At 47.0% G+C, this 19935-nt stretch overlaps 1 protein-coding gene across 1 annotated transcript in view; it reads left to right on the forward strand.

The window, feature by feature from the left end:
- The first annotated feature begins 354 nt into the window (after positions 1-354).
- ANKRD28 (ankyrin repeat domain 28) overlaps positions 355-19935 on the forward strand; it is a 170843-nt gene continuing 151262 nt past the window's right edge. The window contains exon 1 of the mRNA XM_040433552.1: positions 355-620. Coding sequence (XP_040289486.1) covers positions 594-620 — 27 coding nt within the window. The 5' untranslated portion in view covers positions 355-593. The remainder of the gene's footprint in view (positions 621-19935) is intronic.

Consider the following 19935-nt stretch of genomic DNA (forward strand, 5'->3'; position numbering starts at 1 on the left):
CAGCCAGCCATACCTGCGAGAGCGCTCTCACCTGCAGCGCCCCGCCCACACGTCGTTTATCGGTTGCACTCCGCCCACTGTCGCCTAACAGTTATGTTGAATAAGGACAGCTTTATTGCCTAAGTTTGCTCTCCTACAAACACAGCGACCAACTCGCACAACATTAAACAAGGGAGACTATAAACCCAGGCTAGAATGTCCGCCGCAAGAGTGCGCGACAGGACGGGCGCCACCAGGCGGGGATTCGCGCGCTTTGCAGCTTCCTCTGAAAATGTCGCAAAGACGTGTGACGGCCACAGGCCCCGCCCCTTACCTGCAGCCAATCAGCGCTGTCTTCGCCCGGGGTTTGGCGGTTACGTTGGGGAAGGAGGTGACGGGGGAGCTGCGCTGTGTGGCTGAATTTTCAAGGAAGGAGACGGCACAACGAGCAGCAGGAGGAGGAGTGTATACCCGCTCCTTCCACCCTCCATCGCTCGCCCGGTGCCTGCTGTGACCCGCTGCTACAGGCCGGACACTGACACCCTCCCCCGAAGCTGGAGGAGTTGCATGCGGGGGGAGGAGGAAGCCTGACACCCAGCAACGCTCTGCGCACCATGGTGTTCCTCAAGCTGCGGGAGCAGGTGAGAGCGGCCCAGGTTACCTGTCATCAGGGGCCTGCCAGCTGTACCCGCTGCATGGCACCCTGGTGACTCGTGCGTTGTGCCCTGGGTCAGTCTATGTGGGGGGGGGGGGGGGAGGCATGTGCCAAGGCCAGTGCAGTCCTGGCATCCATTCTTGTGATGGTGGGCATGTTTGTGGGGGGCATCCTCACCGCAGCATTGCATGGTGCTACAGGTGGTTTCTGGTCCCTATATGGCGCTTTCTGCAAAACTCTCTGATGGGTGACATGACCACGACAGGTGGGCGCAGAGGCTTTTCAGGGTAGATCATGTCACCTGGTTGTCATCATAAAAAAAAAATTATATATATTGGAGTTGTCATTGGAAATTGGGTGAATAGTGTGCACGGTGCTTTGCCTAGTACTGTGTCAGCCCTGCACCCTGCATACTGTCATAACTGAGTGGCTGCCCATGTGGCTTGGTAGAAGATTTCCTTGCACCCGCCTGGAGGGGCATAGCCTCTTCTGGGCCAGCACCCTTGGGAAAAGTCAAACTGGCACTTGTTATCTACCTCTTTCTAAATCGCTCTCGTGAGACCGTCGGTGACCCGAAGCCTGGCATTGGCTATTGCGCCACCCTATGTAAGCGCTCTTCCTTATCACATGGCACTTCAGTGTGATGACCTCTGATGCTGACCTGCCGCCTCCCCTGACTTGTCTGTTTTAGTAAATATTTGTACATCCCATAAAACAACAATTGTGGAACATCCATTGTGCCGTTCCTCTGTTATTCCTCTTAACACCCAGCTGTCAATACATTTATTTTTTAACAGTAGGGGGTTATGTCTCTGCTCTCAAACATTGTCAAATTAGTGCCAAAAGGGCCCCAGGAGAGGGGACAGACCCATGTTAAAGGCATTTTCAAGTGTTTAATAGTGATGACCTGTCTCCAGGATAGGTCATCAGTATCTGATTGGTGGAGATGTCGGACCCCCACAGATCAGTTGTTTGAAGAGGCAGCAGCGCTCGGTGCCGTTGCCTTCTCCGTAGCTTGCCAAGCACAGCGATGTACATTGTATAGCGGCAGTGCTTGGCATCGCGCTCGGCTCCGTTCACTTCAGTAGCACTGAGCTGTGCCCGGGCCACTTGACTGATGAACGTGATATCGCTGGTCTTGGAGGAGGCTGCAGCGCTCACCAGAGCACCACAACGTCTTCAAGCTGATGATTGACCGGGAGTCGGACCCCCCCCCCCCCCCCCCCCCCACCAGAGGATAGATCAGGCTAGAACACTCGGACCGCCCCTTTAACACGGTGTAATTATTGGTCACTTTTCCAGTTTGTTTGAAGGGATTGGCCACTTCCTAACAATTTTTCACATGCTTACAAACTGCGTGCTGTACCACACTAACATGAAAGCGTGTTTTTATTTCGCCTCAGTCAGAACCCCCCCCCTTCCAGTCCACGGTCTTCATCCATCTGTAGCAAGATGGCAGCGGTCACTCACACGACTCTTGGCTTTCCCAGCTGCTTCCACTTCCGTGTAGGCGCAGGACCAGTGTATCCACTATCTAGCGCCTGCGCAGTACAGGATGCAGCAGGGAAAAATGAGAGAGCCATCCCATGAGTGACTGCCGCCATCTTGTTCCAAATAGACGCGGTACTTTGATATATAGGTGCCCGTGGACTGGCAAACCAATGAGGTGACATAAAAGCATCCTTTCACTTTAGTGTACTGCAGCATGCATATTATGGAGATTTGTGAAGAATCGCTAGGAGTTGGACCTCCCCTTTAAAGGGTTTGTCACCAGATTTAACCCTATTAAGCTAGCTGACGTTGGCGATGTGCTAATGTCAGCTAAACCTAACTAGCCTAGTCCTACTTTTATCTAGGCCCCCGTTACGCCAGAAATCTAACTTTTATAATATGCTAATTAGCCTCTAGGAGCAGAGGGGGCGTTGTTCCTGCTCCTAGAGGCTTCGTTCTCTCACCTTTGTCACCTCCCTCCAAGTCCTGATTGACAGGGCCAGGCAGCGCTCGCATCTGTCTGCCAGCCCTGTGCTCTGGTGAAATCTTGCGCCGTTCAGTATTTGGCGCAGACGTGGTGAGGAAGCCGGCAGCCTGCTAACGTCTTTCCCTCACCGCGCCGAATGCTGAACGGCGCAAGATTTCACCCGAGCACAGGGCTGGCAGACAGATGCGAGCGCTGCCTGGCCCTGTCAATCAGGACTTGGAGGGAGGCGATAAAGGTGGGAGAATGGAGCCTCTAGGAGCAGGAACAACGCCGCCCCCCCCTGCTCCTAGAGGCTAATTAGCATATTATAAAAGTCAGATTTCTGGCGTAACGGGGGCCTAGATAAAAGTAGGTAAAGGCTAGTTAGGTTTAGCTGACATTAGCACATCGCTAATGTCAGCTAGCTTAATAGGGTTAAATCTGGTGACGGAAACCCTTTAATGGGGTGCCTATGGTGACCCCCATGGGAGATCTGTTGCACTGAATCTGCCTCTAAACTCGCGTGCTACCTGGCGAAGGTGAAATCCATGGTGATAAAAAGTGGCATTTCCTCAGCAGAATGAGCACAGCGCAGACACCATGCTCTGATCGCCATGTGTGGCGTTTTGGATTGTGCGGGGTGGATTCTGCCCCAATTTACGGCACATCTGTCACGACCTGATCCAGCTTTGTCTTGTTCACTACTTTAAGGCCTTTACCTGCCGTCCGTGTGGGCACCCAGTGAGTGTATAGTGGGGGCTCTCTCCACTGGCAGTCTTGGCACAGCCTCCGACTGCAAGTGAGACAATCTCACGTTTATTTTCGGCCAAAGTGTGAGGGACAGAATTAGACAAGGCGGCCGCCGCTGTATCTATGGGAAGACACCGATGTCACTGCGTTAGTCTTCGTCTGGATGTTATGTCGAGGTGTCCGCATCATCGGCTTCATGGATTTCATGAAATGACTTGCTCAGGCTAATGCTCGTGGTGTGACAGGTGCGTTTCCGCTGAGCTCAGTCACCTGGGTGTACGCATGATTTCCATGCCAGTCGCTCGCCTCCACCTGCCTGACCGCCTCCATTATTTACCAAGCTCTCCTTGTGCCTCCCTGCCGCCCAGTTCTGCTTTACTGCCACCTAGAATACATCCCTGTTTGATAACTAGTCCGACATGTTATATTTTCCTGCATCTGGATGGCTGTGTATTCTGTGCGCTGCAAAAGTCTATGGGGGAGATTTATCAGAACTGGCTTAGTTGCCCCCAGCAGCCAATGAGATTCCACTTTTCATTTTTCAGAGCTCCTTTAGAAAAAGAAAGGTGGAATCTGATTGGTTGATAAATCTCCCCCTATAAGCTTGGCGCAGATTTCACTGCGTTTTAGGTTGATGGACCTCTGTTTAGGGTGCATCCACATGGCACCTATTTTGGTGCAGAACATCAGCTGAGGAGTTACATGCGCTCTTGTAGATTTAGCTGCGAACTTGACGTGGAAACCGACGTGCTGCGAATGTAAAAGCCTTACCGCAGTAATTGTATGTGCCGATGTCATCGGCGCCGTCTTCTGCAGTGTGAGGAGCAGATTTTATGAAATCGCATCCAGTCTGTTGTATATGCATTGGATTTTCCGCTGGGCTAAATCTTCCCCGTATCCACTGTGTGTGGCCGTACTGCAGGTCCACGATCGGCTATATGCTTATTATATCCCTTCAGCCCAGCTTGTAAGTCAGTGAATGGGATGCCGTTCTTGGCCAGTATAGATGTCTGTCAGAAGTTGTCAACCAGGCCTCAGAATATGACCTTTGGTCTTCGCTGCCGTCATTTACCGCCCCTCCGTCGGGCCGCCTTTACAAGACTTTCCACCATTTATTTGAATGTATTGGTGTGTACAGGGGCTCGTTATCGTGTCTTTATTCAGTTTGAGACACTATTTCTGCAAAAGGTGACAACAGGAAGCGCAACCGCAGAGGTTCTCCTTTTTACATGATCTTCTCAAAAGCAAGTGACAAAATGTCAGCTTCTCAGCAGTTTAAATCCATGACAAAGTGGCAAATTGCAGAGACATTAACTTGAAGGGGTAAGTCTACTCGCCAAAAAAGTTTAAGGGCATGTGCACACACAGGGCGTATATGCTGCAAAAAATCCCCAGCTTTTTGCGGTAGCAGCGACGTGAATTAGATTTAAAGGGATTGTCCAGTAACGATTTAAAATGGCTGCCAGCAACCTGTCCTACAATGTGAGCAGGACTGGATGTCACCACTTGCAGAGCTGCCAAGGGGGGTCTCACTACACATTACACTGCTGTACAATAGATGGTAGTGATGTGATCCTGCCTGTGATAGGCGGCTCAGCCACGATGGCCTGACAGGAAATCTCACCAGTGTGTAGTGAGCGCCCCCCTCTCCAGGCCCTGCCGCCTGGATCACCCCTATTAAACCAAGCACGGGGAAATCCGTCATCCCAAATCAGTCACAGAAGTTCCTGATGGAGGAGAGATCTGTGGTTGAGCTGGCCGGAGGAACTGCTCATTACCCTGAAGAGCACATTTTGTAGCGGGGGCAGTGCCATGTCTCCTGAGTCAATAAAGGTAGTTGGACTGGTTTTGCGTTTTCCTAGTTGGTCAATGTTGCCTCCATGAATACCAGATGCGAACTGGCATGGTAGCCAGTGACGCCTCGCACCAGGGTTTCTCCGCACTATGCATGATGGTAGTGGGTGCTCTCCAGCCTTGGCTTGGAATAACCTATCCAGCATCTGTATGACCATTACCATGCCAGAGTGGCAGCAAAGGGAGATGCCACCCATCATCAATGTGACCCTGCCTGCTGTAGAACCCAAAATAAAGGGTGCACTACTGGCAGCTGATACTTTGTCATTCTCAGTTCGATGGACTTTAGTTTTCCTGGGTTTTTTCCTTTCATTTTCCAGTAGTGTATAATGACATAGAGCAGCTTGATGGAGGCCAAGGGGACCCTTGTCCTCGGTTGGGTGAGTGGAGCTCTATATAGTTCAGGAGCTCTTCCCGTCATATACGTCGCACACAGACTCCCAACGTGATGTGACCAGAGGCTCAGTTGGTCCCTCACTACAGTGAAGTCTTTGTTGTACAAAGCAATCAGAGTTTATTTCCTAAAAAATGTGCTTGTTCATACCGATAGACTTTCTGTGGGAATCTGGTGTCTTCCTGATCACTGAACGTGGACGTCTGTATCCCAGAACGTTAAGCTGTTCTTCCCATTAAATAGGCTTCGACTGGAAAAATATCTGAAATGGAATAAAATAATATAAATTAAAGGAGAAGTTTATTTTAGAACTGCAGTCTGGGGTGGGTTTCTTTTAAGAAAATAGACACAAAAGGGGTTAAATAATAAAACTGGTGTAAATTAAAGCTGGCTTATTGCCCATAGCAACCAATCAGATTCCACCTCTTATTTTCCAAAGGAGCTGTCAAAAGTGAATGGTGGAATCTAATTGGTTGCTATGGGAAACCAAACCAGTTTGATAAATGACCCCAAATATGAACACTTATTGATCCATCATTGAGTCCCTGCTTATCTCTGCTCCCTGGCGCACAGGAAGTAACTGGCGATGCCAGTTCAGCCAATACCCGGCTGAGGCGGGTCACAGCTGCTGCCAGTCCCTGGCTGATCGGGCATCTCCTGCCATTTCCTTTGTGTCAAAGAACCAAGAAGGGTAGACCGGCAGGAACTCTGTAAGGAGCAGAGCGGTAGTGGATCCGGAAGGGGTAAGTGGTTTATTAATTATTATTATTATTTATTTTTTTAACCATTTTGCCTCTTTTCTAAATGAATAAACACGTTTATTCCACCAGACAACCCCTTTAAAGCTGAGCACACTAATAGCTTTCCCTATCCCCCTCCACATTGCAGCCAGTCTGACACAGGAAACGCCATAGCCGCTGCCCGTCCTCGTACTTCAGATAAATGCCATCTGCCACTGCGTGCAGACTAGATTTACACATCTATAAGGTGCTCGTACAAGAGGAGGCCGAGCTGCTGTGACCGCGAGTGCTTTAATGCTAAATGTTTTATGTAGAAAAGGAGATGTGCAGATGAACTTGGTGACTTCCGAGACATTTGGGAAGGAAGTAGGGTTGCACACAGCAGCTGGCCTGTTGCAATGAGAGACGAAACTTCGCCTCCTCTATGTTGAGTCAGTCCGGTTCTTTACAATGGCACCGTATTTTTCCCTGGTCATGATGCTCGGAATCCAGACTGACTTCAACCTTCATTTTTTTATATGCGGGGAAAAAAGGAATCTGGGTAACTGCTCCACCTTATCTTTCTACTGGTCTTGCGGTAGTTTCCTGTAACCTGTTCATGCAGGGTTGCTCAAGCTTCTTCTTTTTTCTTCCTTGGTTGAGTGCGGCATTGTCATATTGTCAATAAACAAAAGAGTTAATAGACATTCTCTTTATTTTAAATTGAAAAAAAAAAGGGATTTCCTGAACGTCTTCACAAATCATTACACCTTGATGTTTAGAGTTACTAGGTGTGCAGTGGTAACATATTCTGCAGCTTTTAAAGAGGACCTTTCATGGTTTTATATTAATTGAGATAAATACCTTTACTTGCAGGGGGCTGATGCTGCCTGATTTTTATTTATTTATTTATTTTTTAAATATGGCTGCTGTGCCCCCCTGTAGTTTTCCCGCTCAGTATGTAAATACTGAGCATCGGTACAAGGAGGAGGAGACGCGAGGGTTTCTCAATGGGCGTCTCCCTCTGCCTGGCTGTGCCGCGATCCAATCACAGCAGAGAGCGTCACAGCCAGGGAGGAAAAAAAACTCACCTTCTCCTTGGCACAAAAAATCCAGGGGGGGGGGGGGGGCACAGGAACAATATTTAAAAAAATCAGGCAGGGTGGCAGCATCAACGGGGGGTACTCCGCAAGTAAAGGTATTTATCTCAATTAATATAAAACCATGAAAGGTCCTCTTTAAAGAGGACCTGTCACCTCTCCTGACATGTCTGTTTTAATAGCTTCATGCATTCCCCATGTACTAACAATTCTGGAGAATCTATTCTCATGGCTCTATGTTGTCCCATTCCTTTATTTTATTTCTACTAAAAGTTATGAGTCTGCAGTAAGGGTACAGAGGGGAGGTAACCAGTTGGGGGGTGTACCTGCACAGTCTGACAATGGCAGCACTGACTGGATAGAGTCAGACTGTGATTTGCACAGTCTAATTTCCCTATCCTGTTCTATGTGAATCCAGTTGGAGGTAACGTTGGTGGCTGGAAATGCTCGGAGCAGATGTTGCCTTGGGTCAGGTTTCAGCTCTGCTCTGTGGTGCTGCTACGGCTTATATTAGACGAGTAGATCATCCAGGCGATTGTCAGGAAGTATTCCTTCCTGGCAATTGCCTGCTCGTCAGCTATTACACACAGCGATCTTCTCCACAGTATGGGGAGGGAGGAGCGATCACTAATATCATTGCTCGTCCCCATACTGAATCCTTGTTTGCCGGCAGCAGATCGTGATTAGACTGCACAATCTGATGCCGGAAAACAATGATTTTAAAGCCTGTTGAAAGATTCCAATTACCCAATGAATGAGCTGATTCATCCGGTAATCGGCGGCAGTGTTGCACTGCCACATCGTCGCTAACGAGCATTCATACGTTCTCTTGTTAGCGATGATCTGCAAGATCATCTACCCGTCTAATATAAGCTTTAGGCCCCTTGCAGACGAGCGCGTCCGGATGCGTCCCGGTGCATTGCGGCAAACCTGCGCGAGTAGGAACTCAATTGCAGTCAGTTTTGACTGCGATTGCGTCCCGATGTTCAGTTTTTATCGCGCGGGTGCAATGTGTTTTGCACGCGCGTGATAAAAAAACTGACTGTGGTACCCAGACCCGAACTTCTTCACAGAAGTTCAGGTTTGGGTTAGTTGTAGTGTCGATTGTCTTATTTCCCCTTATAACATGGTTATAAGGGAAAATAATAGCATTCTGAATACAGAATGCATAGTACAATAGGGCTGGAGGGGTTAAAAATAATAATAATAATTTAACTCCCCTTAATCCACTTGTTCGCGCAGCCGGCATCTCTTCTGTCTTCTTTTGTGAAGAATAGGACCTTTGATGACGTCACTACGCTCATCACATGGTCCGTCACATGATCCATCACTATGGTGATGGATCATGTGATGAACGTAGTGACGTCATCAAAGGTCCTATTCTTCACAAAAGAAGACAGAAGAGATGCTGCCTGCGCGAACAAGTGGATTAAGGTGAGTTAAATTATTTTAATTTTTTTTTAACCCTTCCAGCCCTATTGTACTATGCATTCTGTATTCAGAATGATATTATTTTCCCTTATAACCATGTTATAAGGGAAAATAATAATGATCGGGTCCCCATCCCGATCATCACCTAGCAACCGTGCGTCAAAATCGCACCGCATCCGCACTTGCTTGCGCATTTCTATGGGGCCTGCGTTACGTGAAAAACGCACAAAGAGGAGCATGCTGCGATTTTCACGCAACGCACAAGTGATGCGTGAAAATCACTGCTCATGTGCACAGCCCCATAGAAATGAATGGGTCCGGATTCAGTGCGGGTGCAATGTGTTCACCCCACGCATTGCACCCGCGTGGAAATCTCGCCCGTGTGAAAGGGGCCTTAGAGTCTGTTCACATTTAGTTTTCACCGCACGTTCATCGTATGCACAGGGAAAGCTTCAAGCTGACTATTTTAAATATGCCTCCATGCACACAGTGTATGCTAAGAGTTTTGGGACACATGCTTAATTAAACGCGGTGACCCTACACCTGTCTTCTTGTGCTCCCTAAATCTCACGTACAAACATCTTATAGTTTTCCCCTATGTAAAACCTGCCACAGGGGCGGAAAATGACGTATACAACAAATTGCGTCTTACATTATATAAACTGCCTCACTACATGTTGAATCCCACCAATACTTGGATTTAGGTAAGAACTTGCAAGCTGAACAGTGGCCACATCTGAAGTTCCCTTGGGGTGAGCACTTCTCTAAACAGTTGTTCCTATCCTCCTAGAAACGACTCTGGACCTGATTGTCCTTGATAGTTCTACTCCTCCAGAAGCTAATCAAGGGACATCTACCTGTCCTCTCCTTCAAAGTCTCATCTTGGGTTAGCTTATGCCAATTCCTCAGTACAGCTCTCTCATTTTTATCTCTGGTCTGCTTTGTCCTTCTACTTGTGCTTAAATCACACCTGTTCCTCTTAAAGTGGTTGTCCGGGATTGGGGACATTGTTGTAAGGGTACAACAAGCACATAAATAATACATACATTCCTGTCCTACCTTTGCCAGAGTTTTCTGATGCCCTGTATTTCTTTCAAAAATTCTCAGCCGGAAGTTCAGATTTTCAAACATTCAGTGACGTACCGACTCCTTACTGGGGTGCTAAGCCTCTTCCTTCCGCTTAGCAAGGAGCCCGGTGACGTCACCAGCACACAGGATCATTCTGCAGCTAGCAAGGAGGCTGTCAGTAGGAGGGAAATGTCGGAGCTAAACCACGCCCCTCTGTGACATCACCGGGCACAGAGGGCGTTAGTCTGGGAGGAAGGAGGCAGTATTGGAGGAGGGAACTCGCTTCACTAAGGAACGCCCCCCTCTGCCGATGATGTCACCGGCCATAGAGGAGTGTTATTAGGAGTAGAAGGAGGCTCTATTGGAGGCAGCAAACTATGCTATTTAGCATAGTGCACGCCTCCCATGGTCATTTGCAATGAATGGGATGTGCTACAGCTCCCTGCCACTATTGTCTTTTATGCAATGCTAGCAGAGAGCAGATACATGGAAGCAGGGAGGGATTCAGTTTGTAGGCTTAGAAAAAGGTGGTTTTAGGGGAGGAATACTGATGATGAGTATGAGTGGTAGGAGGCGGAATACTGATTAGGGGGAGTGGAAAGGCTTGTAAGATCCAGCTGCACCCATAAGGCAGTGTGGCCGGTAATGACATAGCACAGGAGCTGCTATGTAAACAATACTGACAGCAGTATTAGGGACTCATAGGAGCAAAGAGGATGAAAAAAAAATACACAGAGCATCAGAATGACTTTACTGCGTAATGTCAAGGTGATTATTAACGTTTTAAAAAATTACTTTGATCCCGGACAACCCCTTTAAGTGACCTCCTATAAGAGGCATCCAGCACACACTCTGGATACCTCCTCTCTAAAAGGCACTTCTTTAACTCTTTTGATTGTACAATAAATTCTCCCTCTGTACTAAAAATCCTCCTCAGACGTACAAACTGCCCGCTGTACCCGCATCCGAAATGTTTTATTTTAATCACTTAAAAAAAATAAAAAAAAATCAGCAAAAAGAGTTGGTGAGTGCTGCTGTCTATCCTGAGGATAGGTCATCAAGTCCTGGAAAAACCCTTCAAAGGGAATCTGTCATGTTGAACATGGTGTTTGAGTTGCAGGCAGTATGTTACAGAGCAGGAAGAGCTGAGCAGATCGATATGTTGTGTTATCGGAAAAGATTCAGTAAAACTTGTAATTTACACGTTTATATCTGTGCTCATTCTGGGCTTTGAAGTCAAGGATTGACAGTCTTCCCTCTGACTATTGCTGACAGGACTGCCTCCTTGACTTCAAAGACCAGAATGAATAGGAATTTAAATGTATGAATTACATGTTTTATTGAATCCTTTCCCATAAATATATATACAGTTGAAACCAGAAGTTTACATACACTATATAAAAAGACACATATGCATGTTTTTCTCGATATCTGACATGAAATCAGAATAAACCTTTCCTGTTTTTGGTCAATTAGCATTACCATAATTATTTGCCAAATGCCAGAATAATGAGAGGGAATGTTTTAAGGCATTTTTTTTTTACGTTCTGCAAAGTCAAAAGTTTACATACACTAAAATTATTAGGCCTTTAAACAATTCTGGACTGCCCATATGATGTCATGTGTTTGGAAGCTTCTGTTAGGTTTGACGGCAACATCTGAGTTAATTAGAGACACACCTGTGAATGTATATAAATGCACACTTGAAACACACTGCCTCCTTGTGTAGCATCATGGGAAAGTCTAAAGAAATCAGCCAAGATATCAGGAAGCGAACTGTGGACTTGCACAAGTCTGGCTCAACCTTGGATGCAATTTCAAGATACCTGAAGGTGCCTCGTTTATCTGTACAAATAATTATATGCAAGTACAAACAAGATGGGAATGTCCAGCCATCATACCGCTCAGGAAGGAGACGGGTTCTGTGTCCCAGAGATGAACGTGCTTTTGTCCGACATGTACATATCAACCCAAGAACAAAAGCACAAGACCTTGAGAAGATGATGGTGGAAGCTGGTTAGATTGTGTCAATATCCACAGTGAAACGAGAACTGTATCAACATGGGCTGAAGGCCACTCTGCCAGGAAGAAGCCATTACCAGAAACATAAAAAAGCCAGATTAATGTCTGCAAATACACAGAAACAAAGACCTACATTTTTGGAGACATGTCCTGTGGTCTGACGAAACTAAAATTAAACTTTTTGGCCATAATGACAATCATTACATTTGGAGGAAAAAGGGAGAAGCTTGGAAGCCTAAGAACACCATCCCAACTGTGAAACATGGGGGTGGCCGCATCATGATGTGGGGTGGTTTTGCTGCAGGAGGGACTGGTGCACTTCACAAAATAGATGGCATTATGAGGAAAGAAGATTATGTGGAAATACTGAAGCAACATCTCAAGACATCAGCCAGGAAGTTAAAGCTTGGGCGGAAATGGGTCTTCCAAATGGACAATGACCCGAAGCATACTGCCAAACTGGTTACAAAGTGGCTTAAGGATAACAAAGTCAATGTTTTGTAGTGGCCATCACAAAGCCCTGATCTCAATCCTATTGAAAATGTATAGGCAAAGCTGAAAAGGCAGGTGCGAGCAAGGCAACCAAAAAACATGGCTCAGTTACACCAGTTTTGTCAGGAGGAATGGGCCCAAATTCCAACCAACTATTGTGAGCAGATTGTGGAAGGATATCCAAAATGTTTGACCCAAGTCATACAGTTTAAGGGCAATGGTACCAAATATTAATGACATGTATGTAAACTTTTGACTTTGCAGAAAGTAATAAAAAAACATTCTCTCTCATTATTCTGGCATTTGGCAAATAATAATAATTATGGTAATCCTAATTGACCAAAAACAGGAAATGTTTATTCTGATTTCATGTTAGATATTGAGAAAAACATTCATATGTGTCTTTTTATATAGTCTATGTAAACTTCTAGTTTCAACTGTATATATCATTCTGCTCAGTTTCTCCTGCTCTACAACATGGTGTCTTTAGCTTACATTGCGTTTTTGTGGTGACTCTTCTGATGTAGCCAATAAGGATGGGCTGGGCTGTCACTTTTTAATATTTGTCATCCAGCATCAGTTACTGTCATAAATGTGGAGCAGTTTTACACTATCTGGTCTATATTTATTAGGTAGTATTAGTAAATGTACCCCAAAGTTTGGGCGACCATTCTGTAGCTGGTGAATTCTGGATCTCCCTTTTCCTCTAAAACTGGTGTGGTACCCTACTCTACAGAAGAAGTGCCGATAGCAGGCATTACTGACTAGTCACCAGCAGAGTTCCCATCCCCCTTGTAAAGGTTCCCATTCTTCCAGGTTATGGTATATCAGTAGTATTAAGTCACTGCAACTGCCGCTTACAATGCTGTTCTAAAGCCTCTCCTGAGGCAGTTTACACACCCCTAAGGCTAGGGCTACACGGCGACATGTGTCTCCAAAAAGTCACGCAACATTTTTTATAATGATTGTCAATGGTGTTGCGATTGACATTAGACATGCTGTGACACAACAGTTGCAAAAAAGCCCCACCCGAGTTGTATTTTTGTGCGACTGTCTTGTTGCAGTGCGACACCGTTGACTGTCATTATTACAAAAATTGTTGTGCAGCATGAATGTTGCACGACCCTTTTCGCAGTGTAGTTGTTCCCTATTTTGTTGTGCAACTTATTGTTGGGCGACACGTCGTTACTACTGATATCCCATCCCCCGTTCTTCCCTCTTTGACGCTGTACTATGCTGGGGACCCACTGGAGAGACTAGTTTAACGATAGGTGGCAGCAAGTTTTCACTCTCCACCGATCGTTTTGCCATGGGATTCAGCCGTGTTTCTCGGCGGAGCCATTCACTTAAGTAAGCGGATACCTGTCCATCTGTTTTCACTTGGAGGATGCTGGAGGTGTAGTCTACCATGCTGGTGTGTCCTGCAAAAAAGATGTACAGTCGTGGCCAAAAGTTTTGAGAATGACACAAATATTAGTTTTCACAAAGTTTGCTGCTAAACTGCTTTTAGATCTTTGTTTCAGTTGTTTCTGTGATGTAGTGAAATATAATTACATGCACTTCAAACGTTTCAAAGGCTTTTATCGACAATTACATGATATTTATGCAAAGAGTCAGTATTTGCAGTGTTGGCCCTTCTTTTTCAGGACCTCTGCAATTCGACTGGGCATGCTCTCAATCAACTTCTGGGCCAATTCCTGACTGATAGCAACCCATTCTTTCATAATCACTTCTTGGAGTTTGTCAGAATTAGTGGGTTTTTGCTTGTCCACCCGCCTCTTGAGGATTGACCACAAGTTCTCAATGGGATTAAGATCTGGGGAGTTTCCAGGCCATGGACCCAAAATGTCAACGTTTTGGTCCCTGAGCCACTTAGTTAGGACTTTTTCCTTATGGCACGGTGCTCCATCGTGCTGGAAAATGCATTGTTCTTCACCAAACTGTTGTTGGATTGTTGGAAGAAGTTGCTGTTGGAGGGTGTTTTGGTACCATTCTTTATGGCTGTGTTTTGTGGGCAAAATTGTGAGTGAGCCCACTCCCTTGGATGAGAAGCAACCCCACACATGAATGGTTTCAGGATGCTTTACTGTTGGCATGACACAGGACTGATGGTAGCGCTCACCTTTTCTTCTCCGGACAAGCCTTTTTCCAGATGCCCCAAACAATCGTAAAGAGGCTTCATCGGAGAATATGACTTTGGCCCAGTCCTCAGCAGTCCATTCACCATACTTTCTGCAGAAGATCAATCTGTCCCTGGTGTTTTTTTTGGAGAGAAGTGGCTTCTTTGCTGGCCTTCTTGACACCAGGCCATCTTCCAAAAGTCTTCACCTCACTGTGCGTGCAGATGCGCTCACACCTGCCTGCTGCCATTCCTGAGCAAGCTCAGCACTGGTAGCACTCCGATCCCGCAGCTGAATCCTCTTTAGGAGACTATCCTGGCGCTTGCTGGACTTTCTTGGACGCCCTGAAGCCTTCTTAACAAGAATTGAACCTCTTTCCTTGAAGTTCTTGATGATCCTATAAATTGTTGTTTGAGGTGCAATCTTAGTAGCCACAATATCCTTGCCTGTGAAGCCATTTTTATGCAACGCAATGATGGCTGCACGCGTTTCTTTGCAGGTCACCATGGTTAACAATGGAAGAACAATGATTTCAAGCATCACCCTCCTTTTTAACATGTCAAGTCTGCCATTTTAACCCAATCAGCCTGACATAATGATCTCCAGCCTTGTGCTCGTCAACATTCTCACCTGAGTTAACAAGACGATTACTGAAATGATCTCAGCAGGTCCTTTAATGACTGCAATGAAATGCAGTGGAAAGTTTTTTTTGGGATTAAGTAAAATTTCATGGCAAAGAAGGAATGCAATGCATCTGATCACTCTTCATAACATTCTGGAGTATATGCAAATTGCTATTATAAAAACTTAAGCAGCAACTTTTCCAATTTCCAATATTTATGTAATTCTCAAAACTTTTGGCCACGACTGTATACAGGCGGAAAGCATTCAACCCGGAGTCCATAGTTTCTGGTTATTCACACGTTCTCCATTGATGGGAAGCTCAGTGGAGAGCTAAAACGTGAGGAGGACAGCGCCTAACCCGTCCCTACCCCCATTGTTTTAACTTTAGATACCTTCACTCGCATCAAGACACTTAAAATAATACTTCAGATTTTTCTTATCACAAAACAAACACTGAACTTTTGCAATGCGACCTTTTGTTGCTACTGAAAATATAAACTTGTATATAGGAATGTCAGCATTTCAAAGTATTCCAAGTATTTTCTAAAGGATGAATACGTATTGTGGGTTAAAGGGCATCTGTCAGCAGATTTGTACCTATGAAACTGGCTGACCTGTTACATGTGCGCTTGGCAGCTGAAGACATCTGTGTTGGTCCCATGTTCATATGTGCCCGCATTGTGGACAAAAATGAAGTTTTAATATATGGAAATGAGCCTCTAGGAGCAACGGGGACATTATCGTTACACCTAAAGGCTCTGCTCTCTCTGCAGCTGCCGCATCCTCTGCTTTTTGATTGACATTGAAAACCTCATAATGCCTGGATCTGTCAAAGTACTGGGGTTGTGACATTTTTAGAGAACGCTGAGCCTCTAGGTGTAATGGCAATGCCCCCATTGCTCCTAGAGGTTAATTTGCACATATTAAAACATCATTTTTCTCAGCAATGCCAGGACATAGGCTTGTTGCGATACCAAAATTTTGATTCCATACTCTATACCATGCGAAAAAATTAAACTCCAAAAAAGCCGCGTGCATTCCACATTTAAAAAAATGTCGAATCGCGTAGTTTTTATTTTTTTTATTTTTTTTTATTTTTTTCTGTTTCGGCATTTGCTGCATAGGAGATATTTAAAAAAAAAATATTTTAATAGTTTGTACTTTTCGGACGTGGCGATATGTGATTATTTATTTTATATATAAAGTTGGGAAAGGGGGTGATTTATACGTAATAATTTTTTATTTAATAACTATTTCCCCCCTTTAGGGGCCTGAACCTGGGATCTTTTGATCCCTTGTCATATTCACCCTAATAGAGCTCTATTAGGGTGAATAGGATTTCACACACTCCCTGCTGCCCTGTGCATAGTACACACAGCAGCAGGGAGCTTACCATGGCAACCAGGGCTTCAGTAGCCTACTGGCTGCAATGGTAACCGATCGAGCCCCAGGATTACACTGCTGGGGCTCCGATCAGAAGCTGCCACTGCCACCAATGAGTTTAATACTGGGTGGGGTGGGGGGGGGGGGGCACTCTGCGCCACCAATGATAATTAACCTTTAATTCAGGTGCCGGCAGCAGAATCACATAGCTGGGAGCTGCGATCAGTGGCAGTTAACCCCTTAGGTGGCGCACCCGAGGGGTTAACTGCCGCTGATCGCGGCTATGTGATTCTGCTGCCGGCACCTGTATTTGTATTAAACAAGGGAACCTGTCGCCTAAAAACGTCTCCCAAACCACCAGCATTACCTTAAAGTAGCCAGCAGTATGTTTCTAAAGATCCTTTCTTCCTTCAGCCAGATGCACCAAAATCTTGAAAAACTAACTTTAATCCCCTGCACACGCTATGTAACAGCAGAGTTTGAAGTCAAGGGGGCAGCGGCCTACTCGCTTCAAGTCAGGATACCCACACACCCTTTCCATGCCCCTTCACCACTGACAGCCGCGCACATGAACGTTCTGATGCGCACTCACACCCGCGAGCCTGCCAATTGAGCCGCTGAAAACTACCTAACAACGGTATACAGCAATGTGCAGGCACGTTAATAGAGACGTCGGGGACAGGACTCATCTCAGGTTAATTTGCATATGTATTAAATCGTTTTTTGTGCAAGATAAAAACACACAGAGCTATGGGGACTGGGTATTGCGGATGTGCTAGCGGCCGTCTAGCAACCCATGTCCTCAGCTCTATACACAAAATCCCGGTGACGGGTTCCCTTTAAAGCCAATGTCAGTGTGTGCTGAACTTCATCTCTAGATTACCTCTATTGCACTGTACCTGATAGAGCTCTTATGGCAGCACACAAAAAACACGTGACTCCGTAGTAGGGAGTCTACGACCCCCTGCACTGCCGTACAAGATTCCCATGTTCGTTGCCCTTAAAGGGGTTGTCCAAGTTTGTTTTATTTATTATATATTTATTAGTTTTGTTCTTTTTATGTTTCTAAGGGTACTTTCACACTTGCGGCAGGACGGATCCGACATGCTGTTCACCATGTCGGATCCGTCCTGCGGCTATTTCGCCGTGCCGCCGGACCGCCGCTCCGTCCCCATTGACTATAATAGGGACGGGGGTAGAGCTCTGGCGCAGCACGGCGGTGCACGGCGAAAGCCGCCGGACTAAAAAGCCTGACATGCAGTAATTTTAGTCCGGCGGCCTTTCGCCGTGCTGCGCCGGAGCTCCGCCCCCGTCCCCATTATAGTCAATGGGGACGGATCGGCGGTCCGGCGGCACGGCGAAATAGCCGCAGGACGGATCAGTCATGGTGAACAGCATGTCGGATCCGTCCTGCCGCAAGTGTGAAAGTAGCCTAACTAAGCAGATGTAGGGGTTTTTCAATTCACTTATTTATCTCCATTGGCCTGATCTCATAGTTAGGGTACTTTTCACACTAGCGTTATTCTTTTCCGGCATAGAGTCCCGTCAAAAGGGCTCTATGCCGGAAAAGAACTGATCAGACATATCCCAATGCATTCTGAATGGATAGAAATCCGTTCAGTTTGCATCAGTATGCCTTCAGTTCAGTCACTGTCAGGCGTTGTGGCCGGACATAATACCGCAGCATGCTGCGGTATTATGTCCGTCCAAAATGCCTGATCAGTCGCCGGAATGCCGGATGTACTGGCCTGTCTCCTGGCATTAATTCCCATTGACTTGCATTAGTGCCGGATCCGGCTTTGCAAAACAACTGAAGGACGGAACCGTCCTTCCGGTCTGCGCATGCGCAGACCGGGAAAACTGTGAAAAAGACTGCCAGACGGATCCGTCCATCCGCATAACAAGCGGAGAGACGGATTCGTTCTTGCAATGCATTTGTAGACTGATCCGCACCCGGGTCCGTCTACAAATGCTGTCAGTTGTCACCTTGATCGGCGGATCCGGCAGGCAGCTCAGACGACGGAACTGCCTGCCGGATCACACTAACGCTAGTGTGAAAGTACCCTTAGCTGTCACATGACCTGTGATGTCGGCTTCTCTCCCTGCTCTGATGACGTTCCATGCACCATCCTGAGGAAGCAGGAGGAGCAGGTCTGCTTCTGTGCATGGAACCTCACTGTGAAGTCTGTGCTGAATGAAGTGATAAGCCACGCCCCCTGCTGTCTGCCCTGTCTCTCCCCTCCCACTGGATACTGTAACGTATAACCCTTTCTACCATCAGCAGCACAGACTCAGGGCTGGAGGCTCTGCCTTAGGTACTGAGCAGCTGCAGGGTTTCCTCTTTTCTAGGCACTGAAGAAATTTATGCTGTGCACAGGATCTTCCCTCCCTCCTTACCAGAGGTCGCACTACGTTTTTTCCAGAAGAGTAAAAATACTCCTATGACCATTTTTGAAGAGTATTTTTACCCGAGGAGGAGTATGAATACGGTAATTAAAATACATAATACATAGGCCTGCACTCGCTGGAGGCTGCGTTTGGAGCCTCTGTTGCAGATTCTGTTGAAAGACGGGGGGGAGCAGGGTCACTAGTGGGGTGACAGGAGGAAGGGGGGAGCAGGGTCACTAGTGGGGTGACAGGAGGAAGGGGGGAGCAGGGTCACTAGTGGGGTAACAGGAGGAAGGGGGGAGCAGGGTCACTAGTGGGGTGACAGGAGGAAGGGGGGAGCAGGGTCACTAGTGGGGTGACAGGAGGAAGGGGGGAGCAGGGTCACTAGTGGGGTGACAGGAGGAAAGGGGGAGCAGGGTCACTAGTGGGGTGACAGGAGGAAGGGGGGAGCAGGGTCACTAGTGGGGTGACTAGTGGGGTGACAGGAGGAAGGGGGGAGCAGGGTCACTAGTGGGGTGACAGGAGGAAGGGGGGAGCAGAGAACTTGTAGACTGACAGGCCTGGCTCCTTAGCTCTCCAGCAGCCCAGGGTCCTTGGGCAGCGTTCCCTGCTCTCTTTACTACAGCAGCCCCCGGGAGCCGGCCCTTTCTCCTTCCAGCTCCCGCCGGCTTCCCCTGCCTTACCTGACCTGTATTACTCTTTTCTGTAAGGAGCTTTGTTATTGGTTATTTCAGGCACAGGCAGCATCGCTGCGCTGCCTGTGCCGTTCACAGCGCTTACTGCACTGATGAATGTGGGGGAAAAGTCTAGGGTGTATTGGTACACCCTAGACTTTTTCCAGGGAGTAAAATCGCCTGTACAAGTGTCTATGTACAGGCGTTATTGCGACCTCTGCTCCTCACCCTGCAGACACAGAGGTGACAAAGACTGGAGGAGTTCTTTCCCCTGTACTCTTCTGCTGGCTGTGAAGAAGAGTCTGCAGAGCACTGCGCAAGAACA

This window comes from Bufo bufo, chromosome 5 (genome assembly GCF_905171765.1).
Source record: "Bufo bufo chromosome 5, aBufBuf1.1, whole genome shotgun sequence".
NCBI classification, from domain to species: domain Eukaryota; kingdom Metazoa; phylum Chordata; class Amphibia; order Anura; family Bufonidae; genus Bufo; species Bufo bufo.